Source organism: Perca flavescens, chromosome 20 (assembly GCF_004354835.1).
Source record: "Perca flavescens isolate YP-PL-M2 chromosome 20, PFLA_1.0, whole genome shotgun sequence".
Classification (NCBI taxonomy): Eukaryota; Metazoa; Chordata; class Actinopteri; order Perciformes; family Percidae; genus Perca; species Perca flavescens.
The window spans coordinates 24001855-24018578 of NC_041350.1; the positions used below are offsets into that span (position 1 = coordinate 24001855).

The 16724-nt window shown below is 39.7% G+C and overlaps 2 protein-coding genes across 5 annotated transcripts in view; both read left to right on the forward strand.

Annotated features, from left to right (window-relative positions):
* Positions 1–6371, forward strand: part of stxbp5b (syntaxin binding protein 5b (tomosyn)) — a 37087-nt gene extending 30716 nt beyond the window's left edge. For all 3 annotated transcript variants that reach the window (XM_028565595.1, XM_028565596.1, XM_028565597.1), the window contains 5 exons: positions 2684–3041; positions 3668–3833; positions 4554–4665; positions 5556–5776; positions 5923–6371. In XM_028565595.1, coding sequence (XP_028421396.1) covers positions 2684–3041; positions 3668–3833; positions 4554–4665; positions 5556–5776; positions 5923–5964 — 899 coding nt within the window. In that variant the 3' untranslated portion in view covers positions 5965–6371. The remainder of the gene's footprint in view (positions 1–2683; positions 3042–3667; positions 3834–4553; positions 4666–5555; positions 5777–5922) is intronic.
* Positions 6372–10331: 3960 nt separating this feature from the next.
* Positions 10332–16724, forward strand: part of sash1b (SAM and SH3 domain containing 1b) — a 57632-nt gene continuing 51239 nt past the window's right edge. Inside the window, exons 1-2 of one of the 2 annotated variants that reach the window (XM_028566255.1) lie at positions 10332–10481; positions 11222–11696. In XM_028566255.1, the coding sequence (XP_028422056.1) occupies positions 11235–11696 (462 nt within the window). In that variant the 5' untranslated portion in view covers positions 10332–10481; positions 11222–11234. Of the gene's footprint in view, positions 11697–16724 lie in introns of both variants that reach the window. The other variant, XM_028566254.1, reaches the window with a different exon arrangement.

Below are 16724 nucleotides of genomic sequence, written 5' to 3' on the forward strand. Positions count from 1 at the left end.
GTAAGAAGCTCAACTGAACTTGGAAGTAATTCACCAGGCAGGGTTCCTACGGAAGAGGATTAGGGCCACATGTGAAAACATGTATTTAAGTTTAAAGTCAGAATTCTGAGGCTACATTTACACTGCTACGTTTTGAGCTAAACACGAGCTCATCAACATTCTCGTATACTGGGCATACATACGTGTATAATCCACCCGTTGCTGGTGGTTGCCATGGTAACGTTAGTAGCTTAGTCTCAGAGAACGAGACGTCGTGACCCAATCAGGCGGCGAAGCGTTGGCGTCCGTGTCGGTGTTGCCAGAAGTCTCCGTTTGCGGCCGTTGAGACTGCAACTCAACCCCGCAGATTCCAAACCAAAACGGGGTCAGAAGTGTTTGAAATCAAATTTCTCCGGTTTAGAGGCTCTGAAACGCCAGAGCAGTGTGAATGCGTGGTGTAGACCAGCAAAAAGTAGCAATGTAAATGTGGCCTGAGAATAAAGACAGAATTCTGACCTTTTTTTTTCTTAGAAGTCTGACTTTAAACTCAGAACCTAAATAAAATGTTCACATGTGGCTCTAACCTCTTCCGTAGGTTCTGCATGTGAGACAGAAAAACACAAATCAATGCCTACAAGCCCCTTTTTAAAAATCCCCCTTTCCTCACAGCCATGAGAAAGCTAGCTTTGTGCAGCAGGGATTCAACATGTGTGGTGAGCATATAATACAGTATAATTTAGGTCGGTGTTTCTCAAATGGGGGTACTGGATTACTGCGGGGTATGTAATTCTTTTTTATGTTAATTCAAAAAATGCCAATCATGCATAATTCCTAAAATAAATATGCACTATAAGAATGAATCTGGTGTTTCTAAACATTTGAAATGTAGCATTTAAGTGTTTTTCAGTTACAATATTGTTGTTTAGTAAATCAGACACTGATGGTGCAGCGCTGTATTGTGCCTCTTTAAATACCTAGGCTTTTTTTTTAACCAAAAATGTGTTGTGCTGGTCAGGGGTTATTTGGCTGAAAAAATACTTCAAATGGGGGTTAATTATTGGAAAAAAGTTTGAGAAGCACTGATGTAGGTCAAAATAGTCATTTTGCTTTGTCCATTACTTTTTAAACCTCAAAATAACCCTTTCTGGCCTTCGTAGTTGACATGTCTTGGTGGTTTCTTGCACCGTGAATAGTTGGCATTTAGAAAGGAAGTGGTGGAGGAGAGGGACAGACAGAAATTGTGGTCACTTGAAAACTCTGTGTGTAAGGAGTTTTCTTTCCACAAACAGTGTTTGGGCCAAAAGATTCTGTTCCAGAAATCTTTTGAGAAGTTACTGTTGAGTCAATTACTGTATATTCATGAGCAAACCCACAGTATCAAAGCCCCGCAGACAGTGTTTTGTGCCAAAGAGCAATAAATGCCACTTTTTAAGCAGAATTTAAAAGCTCAGCACAACATTAGTGAGTCCACACGGGTACACATTGTGGCTATTTCAGTGTAGCATTTCAACTAAAACCTGAATGTTTTGGCTTAAAATGCATTGTACACTCATCATGTACTGTGCCTTTTTATAATACAAAAACAATATACCATATTTGCAACATAGCAGCATTACATGGTTGAATATCATAGTCTGATATTTACAGGGTTTAAAGCTATAGTGCGTAGTTCCTGTCTCCCCCATGAGGAATTCTAAGTAATGACAACAAAACTGTCGGCGCGTCCACATGATAAAAGCCTTTCGTGACACCCCCCCCCCACACACACACACACACACACACACACACACACACACACACACACACACACACACTCACTCACACACACTCCCTCATCCTCCTCCTCCACGCAGTTGCTAGAGGCCAAGGAGGACATGGAGGATTAAAAAAACATGATGGACTCTTCAGAAGAGGTCATTCTTTTCACTCGAGTTTCTGCGTGGGGAAAGTCACGGGCAGCCACAATCTTCTGAGCATACTGCCATACTGAGAAATCCAGAGAGAGTTGTGTGGAGCTGATAGTCTAAATTAGCTTTGTAGCAACTCATTTGGCAATGGCTTGAATGTAACTACTTTCATTAATATCAAAAAGTTATGCGCTTCAGCTTGAACAAACCAGTATTTTTGTATTCCAAACAGTGAAAGGTCATGCCAGTTCTAGGATCACTTTATTGCACCAATAATATTGGGAAAAAAACCTAATGAAAATGCATTAGAGGGAGCATAGGACATAACAAAACTTTGAAGGTTGAGTGGCTAGTGCCAGTGGTTTTATTTATTTCCCATCACAGTTATTTGGGCTTTTAGTTAGCCTATCCGAATAGCTAATTTTAGCTAACTATATAACTAACTAACTTTTATTTGTCTCTCCCCTTATGCATCTGCTGCATTTTTATTCTCTTCTTTTATTGTTTTATTTTATTCTTTTTGTATTGCTTGTATTGTGTAACAGTTTTAATATGTTAAACACTTGGTGATTCTGTATCTGTAAACGGTGCTATATAAATAAACCTTACTTACTTATTGTCCAGATGTTCCAAATGAAAATATCCAACTTCTCACGCTCTGCTCTCCTCTCCTCTTGGTTGAACATAAATTAAGGATTGTAGCAATTAGCTATATATTCAGTGGCAATTTGAAGGATTTCTCTAATCTAAATAATAATAATAAAAAAAACAATACCTCTGTAATACTCATTTTTCAGGCACTATGGTCACACTCAAAGGAGGCATTTTGACTATGGCCCTGTTGGACAACACTGGAACTTTGCTGCCCCCTTCCTACGAGCCATGGTACGACCCAAATGCCTCAGACGAGGAGAAGGAGAAAAGCCGGAGGCGCAGGCCAGCCTCCCCTCCCCCGGCACAAGAGGGTCAAGATTCCCAGTTCGCTGTGCTGTGTTCGGAGAAACAGGCCAAGGTGGTGGCCATGCCCTCCCAAACCCGCATCTACAAACACAGCATCACCGAGTCCTCCTTCGTGCTGAGGGCTGATGTTGTGCAGATGGCCGGAGCTTACTGCATCGCCTGTTTCTGTGCTAACGGCCATATCATGACCCTGAGGTACGGCTTCTGGTAGCTTCTGGTGGTATTTGAATCTATCTTCAAAATGTCTGATGAAGACACATTTGTGTAGCAAAATTCTTAACGTTACAATGTGTTTCTGAAATAATGTCTGTTCAGTAAATACAGGGGAGTACAGCTAGTTATATAGTTATATCCACACTGCATTTTAGTCAACTTCTGTCAAAAATTATAAAAAGAGGCTTAGGACCTGTCTGATGAACCAAACCTACATGAACTGTTCATATCTGATTTTGTTTGGCCTTCCTGTCTTTAATAACCACTCACACGTAGACACACAAATCCACACATCCTCATTTGATCTATATTCTTGTAATTGATTTTATGCATTTGTTGTTTCATGTATAGCCAACCTTACGCCTTTTTTTTTTTTTTTTTTTTTTTTTTTTTTTTTTTTTAGCTCAATGCTTACTTGTGTTTAATTTGTAGATTTCAGGACAATTTTTTTTCTTCTTTTCCTCAGGTGAGATTCCTTCTATAAGCCCCTAAGGGTTTTCTTAATCTCACCTGCACAATCTTTCTTTTTATTTTCTTGTCGTCTTTCTGCTGCCTTTGATTTTATTGTACTGTAAATAACTAAATTAAGTTCTTTTGTGTCATGCCAGTTTACCCAGTCTACGGCCTCTGCTGGATGTGAACTACCTGCCGCTGACAGACATGCGGATAGCCAGAACGTTCTGCTTCTCCAACCTGGGTCAGGCCCTGTACCTCACCTCCCCCACGGAGATCCAGAGGATCACCTATAGCCAGGAGACCTGCGACAACCGGCAGGTCAGATACTCTTAATTAGTGAATGAGTTATAATTTAAAATATGTGAACCTATCTTTCATCATTAGATCCAATAAAAGTGTAGAGAAAAGACTTTGCATGTAGGTATGAGGGCGGGGAAAAGCATGTACAATCTTATATATAATATTTCAACGTATAGTTCATTATTTTTGTCCAGCTGTTTGAGCCAGCTCTGCACTGTAGACCGTAGTGTCATTTCAACATTATGCATCATGCTAGTGATGAATCACTTGGCTTCCCGACACTACACCAGTTATCCCCCCACTAAGCATCCTCTGTGGACAATTCTGGGATCTTTGTCTATTCAGATAGAACATCAAAGAAAAGGAAACAGGGGACATACAAGAAGGCATATTGCTATGCAGTCAGTGTACTTGTTAAGCCACTGAGGTCACTAGTATTACAGTCCAATGGTAGTTTAAAAAACATTTGTGTTCTTTGTTTGGTCTGTTTATATTTCTCTGGGGAATATCAGAATCATTTATTTGTCATTGTAAAACATTGTCACAGCGAAATTTAAGTGCTACTCCTTCTGGTGCCTAGAAGTATACAGTACATTCATACGCACACGCCATACCCTTCCACAAACCATACCCTCACATACACATAATGGGACAGGTGCTTCTAGTGTTTTTTTTTTTTAAAGATCACAGTACATATAGATTGAAATAGACATGTTCTGATGTTCATGTCTTCCTCAGGAGATGCTCAGTGAGTTGTTTACCCCTGTGGAGACACCAGAGGCTCCTAACAAAGGTTTCTTCAAAGGCCTGTTTGGGGGCGGCGCTCAGTCTCTTGACAGGGAGGACCTCTGTAAGTACACAATGGCCTAGTATCAAATCATGATTTTGTTACATCATACATATTCTGTATAATTCTTCTGTTTATTTTTAATGCCAATGGCTGACCAAAGCCACCAGTTAGAGGTGTTTTGGGAATGGTGTGGGAGACTTTTCAGGTACAGGACAATTTGTCAGGATCAACAGAAGTACATTTTACATTACATTACAGCCTGATATTCAGCGTGAGGTCTCACAAGCCGGAAGTCAGGCTTTGTCCCTCACCTTTCGCTCTCTGTGTGTTGCCGTTGTGAAAATCCCTTCGACACGGGAAACAACGCTGAAAATGGCTTTTCCAAAAAGTTTTGGAGGACATTTGGATCGTGCAATAAGGCAGGCCTGCTTGGTTCTTTACAAAGAATATGTTTATGTCATTTACTATCTAACTGGAACGTTTTGGGACTCGTTGGCGGGGGATTGTTATGGACGAAGTACACACGGCGATACACTGGTAAAAGCAAATGAGGTTTAACCATGTATCAGCTAATTTAAATAGCTCATGTTACTGTATTGTGTGAACAGTTAACTTCATTTAATATTGTATGTGGCGTTTTCTTTTGCGGGGTACAAATGTTCCACCAAAACAAGTTCCTTCCTGAGACTATTTTGTAGAGCCAAGACGATTGTGATTGGTTTAAAGAAATACAAACAATCCAGAGTGTTTTTTTTTCTCCTATCCTGGAATGTATCTGTGCTGTAGCCAGACCTTACTTCACAGCGCTGTGGAGATAGGTCTGGAAATGCGAGACTAAAGGACAATTTCTTGAACTGGTGGTTTGTGCCATTTGATTTGACTTTGAACATGGCAAGATAAATGTCGGAATTTGTTAACACTTTAAGAGGATTTCTCTATTTGTCTTGTAGTTGGTGAAACAGGTGCTGGTAAGGCGTCCCGTAGCCTGGCCCAGCACATCCCTGGCTCAGGAGGCATGGAGGGCATGAAGGGTGCAGCGTCTGGGGTTGTGGGAGATCTTGCCCGCGCCCGGATAGCTCTGGACGAGAGAGGGCAGAAACTGGGCGAGCTGGAGGACAGAACAGCAGCCATGATGGCCAGCGCAGATTCCTTTTCCAAACATGCTCATGATGTATGCACTTGTCATGTCTTTGGGCTCTTAAATTGTTGTTTTCATGTTAACATGTAATCATGTTTGTTTATCCTGTTTCATGTTTAGGTTTCATGTTCTTATTTCTGACTTTTTTTTTTGACCATTTTGCTCTTTTCCCTCTTCAGATGATGCTGAAGTACAAAGATAAGAAGTGGTACCAGCTCTGATGGCATCGTGTGGAGCATCTGACTCTGTTATCACACTCACCAGTATCTCGAAGGAGCTGCAGGTCCTTCTTCTTCTCTTCTTTATTTCTCTCCATGGGGCGGGAGGTTCTGCTCAACAGACTCATGCTTTTATTCTCAGCACAATATCATATAAACTCTGCATTACCTCAGTCACCAGAGGACTGCCGCGGAGTAGACACTGGGCGACCCAACGTAATGAGAATGGAAAGAAATGGAAGAAGAGAAGCTCTTAGGAATCCCTCTTTCCATTTAACCTGAGAGCGATGATGTTCTTGTAACATCAGCCCGCAGAACAGGAGAGAGGTGACCTTTCATATCCATCAGTCACACACTCATATATATCTCATATATATATCTCATATATCTATCTATATATGTGTGTGTGTGTGTGTATATATATATATATATATATATATATATATATATATATATATATATATATATATATATATATATATATATATATATATATATATATATATATCTATACACACTGCTGTTTTGTTCTAAAGGAGGAAAGACAATTCTGCAAAACATGTACTTGTGGTGGCCTGAGTGCAATTGTTCTTTTTTTCCTTTCTCTACCCTTTATGGTGTTTGCCAAACACAGTGGACTTAAATGAGGAGAAAAGTCTGATGAGCCCTTGTCCTTCGAATCTAATTTAGTCCATGAAGATGTAAGTTTCTATAGGAATGATTGAATCAATGAAGGACTTGTGTTGCTGTTTGTTTTTCTTGTTTAAATTATTTTTTTAAGGGTCCTTTTGTCAGTTTGTTTTTGTCAATCCAAGAAAGGGCCTTTCAAGCACTGAGAACCGTAGAAACTAGACAGGGAGATGATGAATCTATTGCCTCTCACCGAATAAGGGCTGGTAGTACACTAGTTCATCACCGCCAATTTCTTTTTCACACGATTTTCCAACCAAGCTGTTTTAAGTGAGAAAGACAAATGGCGTGTTTTCTGAGAGTCACTTTGGTTTTATTTTAAATTAGACTATTTATTGGAACCATATAGATGGATAGATATAATAGATAGGAAATAAAAGAAGTTTCTATGTTGTGCATTTAATTTTTTTCAATTTCTTTTCATTTGGTCAATTAAATGCACAAAAAAGTGATGAAAATGTTTACCCCTGATGAAGAGTTTACATTGATTTATTAATTAAGAGAAGAGTACACTGGAAAACCCCTGAAGGTCTTATATTCTTCTGGCTTTCAACGGGCTGTAGCTATGTCACGAATGAGAAGGATGATGTGTTGTAGGGCAAGACAAAGAATGTCCTTAATACTATTAGCATAAATGTATATTTTGGTTAGAATTTAATTTTTTTTTATGGGATAAAGATTCTATCTATACACGATTATTTAAATTTATTTTTGCCATTTGGTCTGTCATAGCGGATTTGTGTCTCGTCTCTCAATGTGTAAGGAAAAAAGCATGTGTCTCTTACAGCACATAGAAATGGTGACGCTGTCTTTGTGTTTATAGCTGCCAGTAGAAATGACCAAGCACCACAGAGTGTTAACATGCAGTGCCATTGGTCATCTCTGAACCATTCACTTCAAAACGGTCTCTCTTCTGCCTTTGCCTCATGACGCATTGCGTGTGTGTGTGTGTGTGTGTGTGTGTGTGTGTGTGTGTGTGTGTGTGTGTGTGTGTGTGTGTACACGTACATACGTATATTCAGGAATATGTGTATGGACACCAATATTTATAATACTGCATAGATACAGTGTATTACAATAGGTCTTTTGAGGTTTTTGTTTTAGCTTGACAGTGTTTTTCAATGTGGTTCACTAGATTTCTATTATTCTATCTATTCTATATGTAATTCGTTTTTTTTTTTCATGAGGTGCAAGGATATGCTGCTATTTGTGTCAATGTAGGAGCATTATCTATTAGTCTTTTATTTTGAAAAGAGAGACAAGACTTTGTCAGTCCAGATTGCTGCCAAATGTTGTAAATAACGGGACAGCTGGACACAAATCTGACAGTGCAGGTTCAGGCAATGTGACCTACTGTATGCTTGCAGCCATGTTAATTTCCGACACCAAAGAGTTGCTTAATTTCACAGAGTTGTCTTGATTTTTCCTAAATGGTAAGAGACAGTCTGGATACCATGGATAGCACTCTTTTAAGTCAAGAAGTCTGCTGTGTGGAGGGTGGAAGGGGGGATTGGCTTTAGCTTCTTCTGGGCATGCCACCCTCATTACCCAAACTGCTGTACATGTGTTCAGATAACAGGCAAAGTGAATTTGAAGAGTTTAATTCCAAAATGAGATCATGTACCACTGATGGAAAATGGTTGCAGGCATGAGGTAAAACCGTTTTCATCCATTTTCAAAATGTTTTTTTCCAAGATAGATATACAGATTTTTGGAATAAAACACTTCACTTTAAGCTGGCTGTTTTTAATCTACTCTACTGTGTACTGCTGCGATAAACCCATCTGAAAGAGCGGTTATGTGGGTTTTGCACTATTTTTTTTTTTTTTTTTTTGTACTTAAAAATAATTTTGTTTGTATGGTTTTAATGTGTTTTATTTTTTCGTGTCCCGTTTGCTTGTTTTTGAAAGGACCAAAACATGACAGTACCTATGCTTATAACTATGTCATTTGCCAATGATGCTGATTGCTTCACTCTCAGATTTGTTTTCAACGTCAGGTTAATGATACTATGATATATTTATATATTTGAAAACAAATGTGTATATATACATTTAATTTCAATAATCTATTAAAAATGAATACCTTTAATGTAATTTTTTTCAAATAACTCACATTAATGTCCAAACAATGGTTGTGCATACTTGTCCATCATCCAGACATGACAATAAACCTTGTCATGTCTTGGTTGTATTGGTTATATATTGAACATGCTCATTTCAGATTCAAGCTTTCCTACTGCAGGAGGGTGATCTCCTCTCGGTGGGCCGCTGAGTCTTTCTGCAAAGTGTGGCCTCAACTTCAAAGTGCTTCAGTTTGCAACATATATGGTCGAAAATGGTCTCTTATTGCACATTGAAGGATGCATGATATTAGGTGTTTACAAACTTGAAAAAACCATGTATTATCCCTCTTAGAGATTGTCTGTTTTGGGCATTTTTATTTACCACCATGTTGAACAAAACTGAAGTTCTCATCACTCATCACACATCTGAAGGTGTCCCATTTTCATTTATTCATGCCAATTGTGTAACTGTGAGAGATTATATTTATTTTATTGGTACATCCGTTTCTGTTATTGTTTGCTTCATGAAATCTCTTGCTTTCCCTGCACTGTAGACATGCATAGAAACCGAAGCTAGGCTCACAGCACCGTGCAGGAGAACTCGAGGGTTTCTCAGTCGCCATACTTCCATCCATCTATCGGTCTTCTGGGATGAATATCTGTGGAGTTGCAGTATTTTCTCATAGTAGGCAATTTTTGTACAGTTTTATTAAAACAAATTTCACATGGATGTCTGACTTAATCTGCTGCCACAAACAATTTAGACTGTAGATACATAATATATAGATATTATTGTGCAATGGAAAAATAAATGTAAAATCAATCATAACATGTTTTGTCTTGTGTTTTCTGTTTCATGTTGTACCGTTTTTGCTCACTGACTTCATTTAGAAATGAATGTCCCATCTTAGGTCAGAGGTGTAAGTGATAGATTTAAATGTCTTGCTCAAGAGCCCTCAAGCAGGGTCCAACACTGCCTTGGTCACCCTGAGAAACAGCCTGGTGTCTCCCTGATTTAGACCACGAATAATTGAATGCACAATAAGAATTATGTATTTATCATTTAGAGTGAAGAGACCATGCATCTAAACAAAGTGGTGCAAATTCCCCTTTGTCACTTTTTACAAAGACATTTTTGCAGCCAATGTTTACATTGTGGGAGATACATCTTCTCTAAAATGTTTTATGAATGTGATGTCTTCATCCTGTATTGTAGCCAGAAATGTCATGGTATTTTTCTAGTGTTTTCTTTTTACTTGTTTTGATGGACCTATACACTGGTATACCATAAGCTTTTAAAAGCAATATCGGCGTCACTCCATTGTTACTTTAGTGCCAATATTTGGCCCCCTTTTTCCTAATATTACTGTGTCAATGTCACGTATGTAGTTACGGTGTGCAACTACTGGTAAGTGTTGTTAAAATAAAATACTATTAAAAATAATACAGGTATTTTCTGTTTTTTTTGTTTACTTTTGTGTTATTTATTTTTTACATTTTCATGTGTTTCTATCAGTGATTTAATTGTTTATTTTATTTATCTAGATATTTTATTTTTCATTTCATTTTATTCATGTGTCCTACATTTCCCAGACGCCCCTGCAGGTGGCGCCAGTGCTCGCTGAACTCCCGTCGTCCACCGGAGTAAAAACCTCCAGCAGTGTGACAGAGAAGCCGAGGCTGAGCATCTTCGTCACAGTCACAAAACCGGAGCGTGGAGCGGAGGGACAGCAAAGTTGAATACGCTGCAAGCCAGGAGCACAAAGTAAGCCACAACAAGTGCATTCTGAAGAGGCGTAGATACTTTTGAATGTTTTTCTTATCTACGAGCGGTTTAATAGTAGTTATCGCACTGGCTTTAGCGTCGACCTTTTCATTTTTTGCTCCGGGTGAATGTTGGACGGACCTGAGCGTCTTGCCCTGTAACCGTTGCGATGAATGAGACAAAGAGGATGAATGCTGCATGAGAGGACGCCAACTGGCTCCTTTCCCATGTATGTCAAAGGATAACTTCACAGAAATGTGGTCAGTTCGGTCAAATGTTTTTTTTCACCAGGTAACTTTACGGTTGCGTCGTTCGACGCCAGAAAGTAAGTTAGCTAGAAACGTTTATTGTTAAGTGCTCGCGTCACGCGCTTCGTCTTTTTGGCTTAAAAACAATCCCAGCTCCTTCATGCCGAGGGGATTTCACATTATGCTAATTTACACGCATCCAGGAGATGTCAAAACGCAGGGTCACAAGAGAGCCTGAACCTGTCTTAACTGTTTTTGCTCAAGAGAACTTCGTCGGGTTTCAGCCAGCTTTGGAAAGTGTGAAAGGGCTTCGAGTTCTGACGGTTAAAGGTGTTCAGAACAAACCTCCACCCTGCTGTCTCCAGATATGTATTCACAGCGTTTTCTATTGCTCCGGCCACAACTAATAGATGTGTTTAATTTGGGGAATTGAACTTTTGGATGTTCCATTGACCGGAGTTGTGGATTGCCTCTTCAAAAAAACCCCTGTAGCTCCTGCTTGAAGATGACCCAAGGGCCAAACCTCGTCCTCGAGTGGCTGTCTAAGCTCCATCTGGCCCAGTATGTGGAGTCATTCATTGACAATGGCTATGATGACTTGGAAGTTTGTAAACAGATTGGGGAGCCAGACCTCGACGCCATAGGTGTCAGCATTAAGTACCACAGACACAGGCTTCTCACAGCAGTGCACAAGCTAAAAGATGAGGATGAAAGGAAATCACCTGGCTACTACTTCACCTTAGAGCCTCTGGTTCCTTCTGCTTGCAACCACTCTGCACACTCAAACAGTGAAGATGACTTCAGGACCACAGGAAGACACGAGGCCTCCTGTCCTGGAAACCATAACCTGAGATTCACAGAGTGTAATGACTTTGTGACTTATCCCAAACTGAAGCTCAAGGTACTGTTGAGGGATAAACTTGCAAAAGATGGAATCAACCTGGGAGAAGCACCTTACACCCATAAGGTAGGCAATGTTTACTTCCCTTTTTAACAAAGTCTTGATCCTAAATGCTGGCTCTTCAAGTACTGTCTCATGGAATCAACTACGCTTACTCTGTTATGTTTGTGATGAAGAGTGTGATAAATTAGTTTGATGGCGCTGACGTCCAATGATTCAAAGCACCCTTCTCCAATTATGCTTTGGTTTCTCTGGCAAAGGTCTGCTAAGATTCAGTGTGGTGTTGTTAAACTTCACCTTCTCTTAATGAATCAAAACATTTCCGTGCTAGGGCCCAAGTTCTTCGAATCATTAACTTCTTCATGTAAAGAAGTTTTTGCGGAGTGAGTGGGTGCGAGTGGAACAAGATTTACAGTTCTTCACAGCTCATTAGAAATGATAGCAAAAATAAGCTGATCTGGATAAAAGCTTCCCACTGTGTTTTATGTACACCCATCTTTTATTAAAATAGAGTCTAATTACTATTTTATGAAATTCACCGCATTCCAACCGTTGTTTTGAAGTGTTATTTACTTTTTGCTGTACTAGCTGCCCCACATATTCCCAGAATGCCATTAAACTTGCAGAGAATGGGCATGAACTTGTTGCATTCAACTCAATGGCTTTCCTTAGAGAGAATATGTTGCTGTACTGTAGCACTATTTAACTTTCCAAAATAGGGTGATGAATCAACATCGGCACAGAATTTTATCATATAAAATGTATCAATAGTGTTATTCTCAGGAATTTTCAGGAGGCCCCTACAGTACAGTAGCTCACATCAATTTCTCCGTGTGTGTGTGTGTGTGTGTGTGTGTGTGTGTGTGTGTGTGTGTGTGTGTGTGTGTGTGTGTGTGTGTGTGTGTGTGTGTGTGTGTGTGTGTGTGTGTGTGTGTGTGTGTGTGTGTGTGTGTGTGTGTGTCAGATGGTAACATGGTAGTGCAAAACATAAGCCTTATACTTTACAGTTAACACATGACCATTGAACTGTGCAGGGCAGGGGTCAGTAGTAGGACAATGGATGCCATAATCTGCCTTGATGGCATATGATACATTTACTGACCGCATGCCATTTGTGGGGATTTTCTGTGTTCTGACAACTGTCTGTGTGGACTGTAGAGACTGTAAGTTAATGTAATTGCAGAGGATAGTTTTTGTGCTTTGGCTCCGAGTCGACCAAATCCATTCAATCCATAATACACTCAGCGACTGTTCTGAGGCCAGCCAGATAAAAAGCTGAGTGACACATTTGGCTTATTTTCAACAATCTGCCGTGATCAGTGGAAGGTGTGATTGATGGATTCTAGATTTGATTGAAAACTGATGTTTACCACTATACAATACATTACACACTGGTGAGTCTTTTTCAGCTGTATTTTAACAGACTGTCAGAATGAATCCCTGCAAAGCAGCACTGTTGAACACTGCCCTAGAATATCTTTACGCTTTAAGACCTGCGGCGCCGTTTTTCTTCTCAGCAGTGGTGCTTAGCAAAGAGAGAACTTATTCTTTTAATGGACATTTACACTCGTCTTGGTTTTGCCTTTCCTCAGCAGATACAAACTTGAAAACGTTGCTCATCAACAATGAATGAATGTGGTCTGAGAGACAGCTGCAGCTTTCCTGATTGAGCTGATCATTGTTTCATAAATAATAAATATAAATCATAGAGAAGTCAGATTTACTAGAGGGCCTTTACACAAGCCTTCCCATTTTGCAGTCTTTTGTATCCATGTGGAAAATTGTGCAATGTCTGCTGCATTCTCATTTATTATCTAATTGGAAAGATTTATTTCACCTCTGTGGTGCCATTATATTTGAAATAGTTGCACTGTTCTAACAGCACTGTGTGGTTCTGGCCAGTTTAACAGCTACAGTACAAGCATACTGTTCATGAAAGATTCAGAGGCTAAACTACTAAGTGCAAAGGCACTTTGTGATTCACTTCCAACCCTTTTGTAAGTTACAGCCAATAGTGGCACAGTTAGATTCACCTAGAAAAGTTTCTTTTAATTCTTTAGACATGGAAGCATCACCAGCTCTGGAGTCGGCACAGTCATCTTGGGGGTTTTTAGTTCATTCACAGGGCAAAACATGAAATATTCTTACCGAGATTTTACAGTAGTAAATGGGATATTAGGTACGCTTCTGCTCTGCTAGTTAGTGGTTGGAGCCGCTAAAAAAGTAATAAATGACCGTCCCTAACAAATCATTTCTGTTTATCTTCCTCCAGCCTTACGCTGTGTGGTTAATATTTTGAGTATTATGTCCTCCTGCTACATTTCAGTAGGAAATAGGCCAACCTTTTTTGGCTCATTAAAATTGGCCCAGTTGATCCTCCTCAGTTCTTGCATTATGATTACATGCATGATTATTCAGTTAATTAACTCCGTGAAATATCGGCTTGATTTGGAGCCGCTCATCAGCAAAGAGTTGATTTAAGACAATCAGGTGAGACTGGTTGGCTCTGTGTGATACCAGCATTTTGGAGCAGTTTGGCCTTTCAGGTTCATCAAGTTCAGTCCATTAAACCATTGCAGAATGCAGGTATGTAGGCCAGTATGGCCCATTTTCTCAACAGGAATAGCATACAGCAGCTTCAGGCACACAGGATGTCTGGCACTCCTAGCTATGCCTCTTTGCCATGCTCTTTGCCTACATTTGTGCAGATTTTGACCAAATATCAGTATGATAACAATATGATATAAATGTTGAGATTTGATACTATTGAAAAATATTGTCTGGGATTTTGGTTATTGTAATATAATTTACTAAACCATTCATTGTCTTTTTCTGCTGTTTTTAAAGTGTATTGAAGATGTAAGTGGATATAAACAAATCCATCTATACGTATTACATGCAAGTGTTGAATTTGGTTGTTGAGTTTGGTTTTCATACCACACAGAAATGAATGGAAAACTCTGGCAATGACTTGCCTAGAAAAATGAGCAACTTCTAAAATCCAAAACCCTATACACTCCTTAATAGTACCCTATAGTGCCACTTGCTTTACCATCACTTTTTTTACACTTGTGTAACTCACAATTAGCCTGGCTTCACCCTCCTATGTACTTCCGCTCAATTTTCATTTCCCTTCAGTACGTCGTCTGGCTCTGCGGTATATTCTTGGGTTTTCTTCGGCCAATCTTTACCGGTCCAATCAGCGAACAGAGGGAGTGGTTGAAGAACAATGACGTTGAGGTTGTGCGCTAGTTTGAGTTTTAGTTCTGTAATGGCGGTGGAGAAAGATGCGAGCGAAGTCATTTGGTCCGTTGTGGCAACGCTGTCGAACATCTACAAGTGAAAGCCCGAGCAAGAACAATCTTTGCTGAGTTTTGTTGGTGGCCATGACGTTGGTGGCCCTTCCTCCCCACGGGCTTCAGGAAAAGTTAGATTTTTCCAGCTTGCTCCGTTAGTGGTGAATGAGTTGGCTAAGGGGAACGCTAGCGATGCTAAGCCGACGTCACGACCAAACATTAGCAATTGGTTATGGCCGATCCAGAGTGGCTCTGGGCAGATCCAATAGTTTTAAACTTGGTAGGTTGGGATCGAAAACAGTATGGTGTGTCCTCAGGCCCCATTCTGTCTGCAGTTCAGGAATGCCTCTGCCTCTCAGTCCGGGTTTGGTAGTGCAGTCAATGGGCAATGGGCTTTTCTGCATGCATGTAACAATTGTGCATGCATGAATAGTTCACAGAGGCCCGCAGCATCTATTAGTGACTATAGACAAAGGAAAAAGGTAATTCGATAAAAGCTAGCTGAGTTGTAAGTGACCTAAACACTGGCACTACTGTACAACAAGTGTTTTGCTGAAAGTGTATCAGGGATTTTCACAAAATAGAGGTTGCACAAGGGCAGCTTGGAAAAGCAAAATCCAACCTGAAATAAAAATTGCCAAGACATGAACTTGTCTCTCCCAAAGGTAGAACCCAAAGCCAAACCCAAGAAATAAACATTTCACAGCCAGATGAGGTTTCAGTTTAGCTGTGGAAGTCTTGTCATCACATTTACAGTCTAGTGTTTTCTATTGTTTTGTGACCTAGATTGACCTGGTCATGTTGTAGGAATAACCAGAGTTTCAAGGAAGATTTCAATCATTACACAACATGCATTGACATTCATTCATTTGGCATAAATGATTGACTACACAAAATTGTTCTACAGTAAGGTGCTTCACTTGTTTGCAGCTTCAAAATGTTATTGCAAGTACAATTAATGTAGTCTAATACTTGTATAACACTAATACTCTATTATTATTATTATTATTATTATTATTATTATTATTTTCATGAGTATTAGTATGAGCCTAATACTAATACTCATGTTGGCCTACCTGATTTAAATATGTTCTATATCTTAAAGGATAAATGCCAAACCTTCTCTAGGAAGATGTCCTGTCTGTGCATAAGTGTCCGTACCTGACATTAGTATTTTCAGTTGGTGGGAAAGGGATGCTTCTCTGTGCTACAGCCGCTTCTCTTTATAAAGTCTAAAATACAAAAATCTTGCCTTATGTGCATTTCAAATGTAGTTGTTAACATCAGCAAACCCCCATGAAGATGGTTAACAAGCTTTCAAGAAGTGCATCAAATGATTAGCTTTGTCATTTGACAGCAAAGCATACATTATATTATTAATCACACACCGACCATGTTGGGAAGGATTCCTTTTCAAGCTGTCTTAACAATGGGCTTCAAATCCCCAGAAGGCCTCATTGCAGTGCTCGCCCAGCCTGAAAAACATCCTCCGAACGGGGGACAAATCTTAGTTGTTCAGAAGATTTCCTTGTGTTGCTCTGCCAGAGAATCGGAGGACAAGCTAAACCAGCAGGCTACTTTGGACTGAAGAAAGGCCAATCTGAATAGAACTTGGCAAAATACAAGCTCTGCACCAGCTGACAGCTGTCTCTGCCTTTGTCACTATTAAATGGAGATTGAATAGAATAGTTTTTTGCTGAACAAAGTTGGTTTTAAAACACCAAAACCGATTTTACTGGTGCGACATTGTGTGGAGGGGCACCTATTGATAAATGAGAGAAGTGGTTTAATGGTTGAT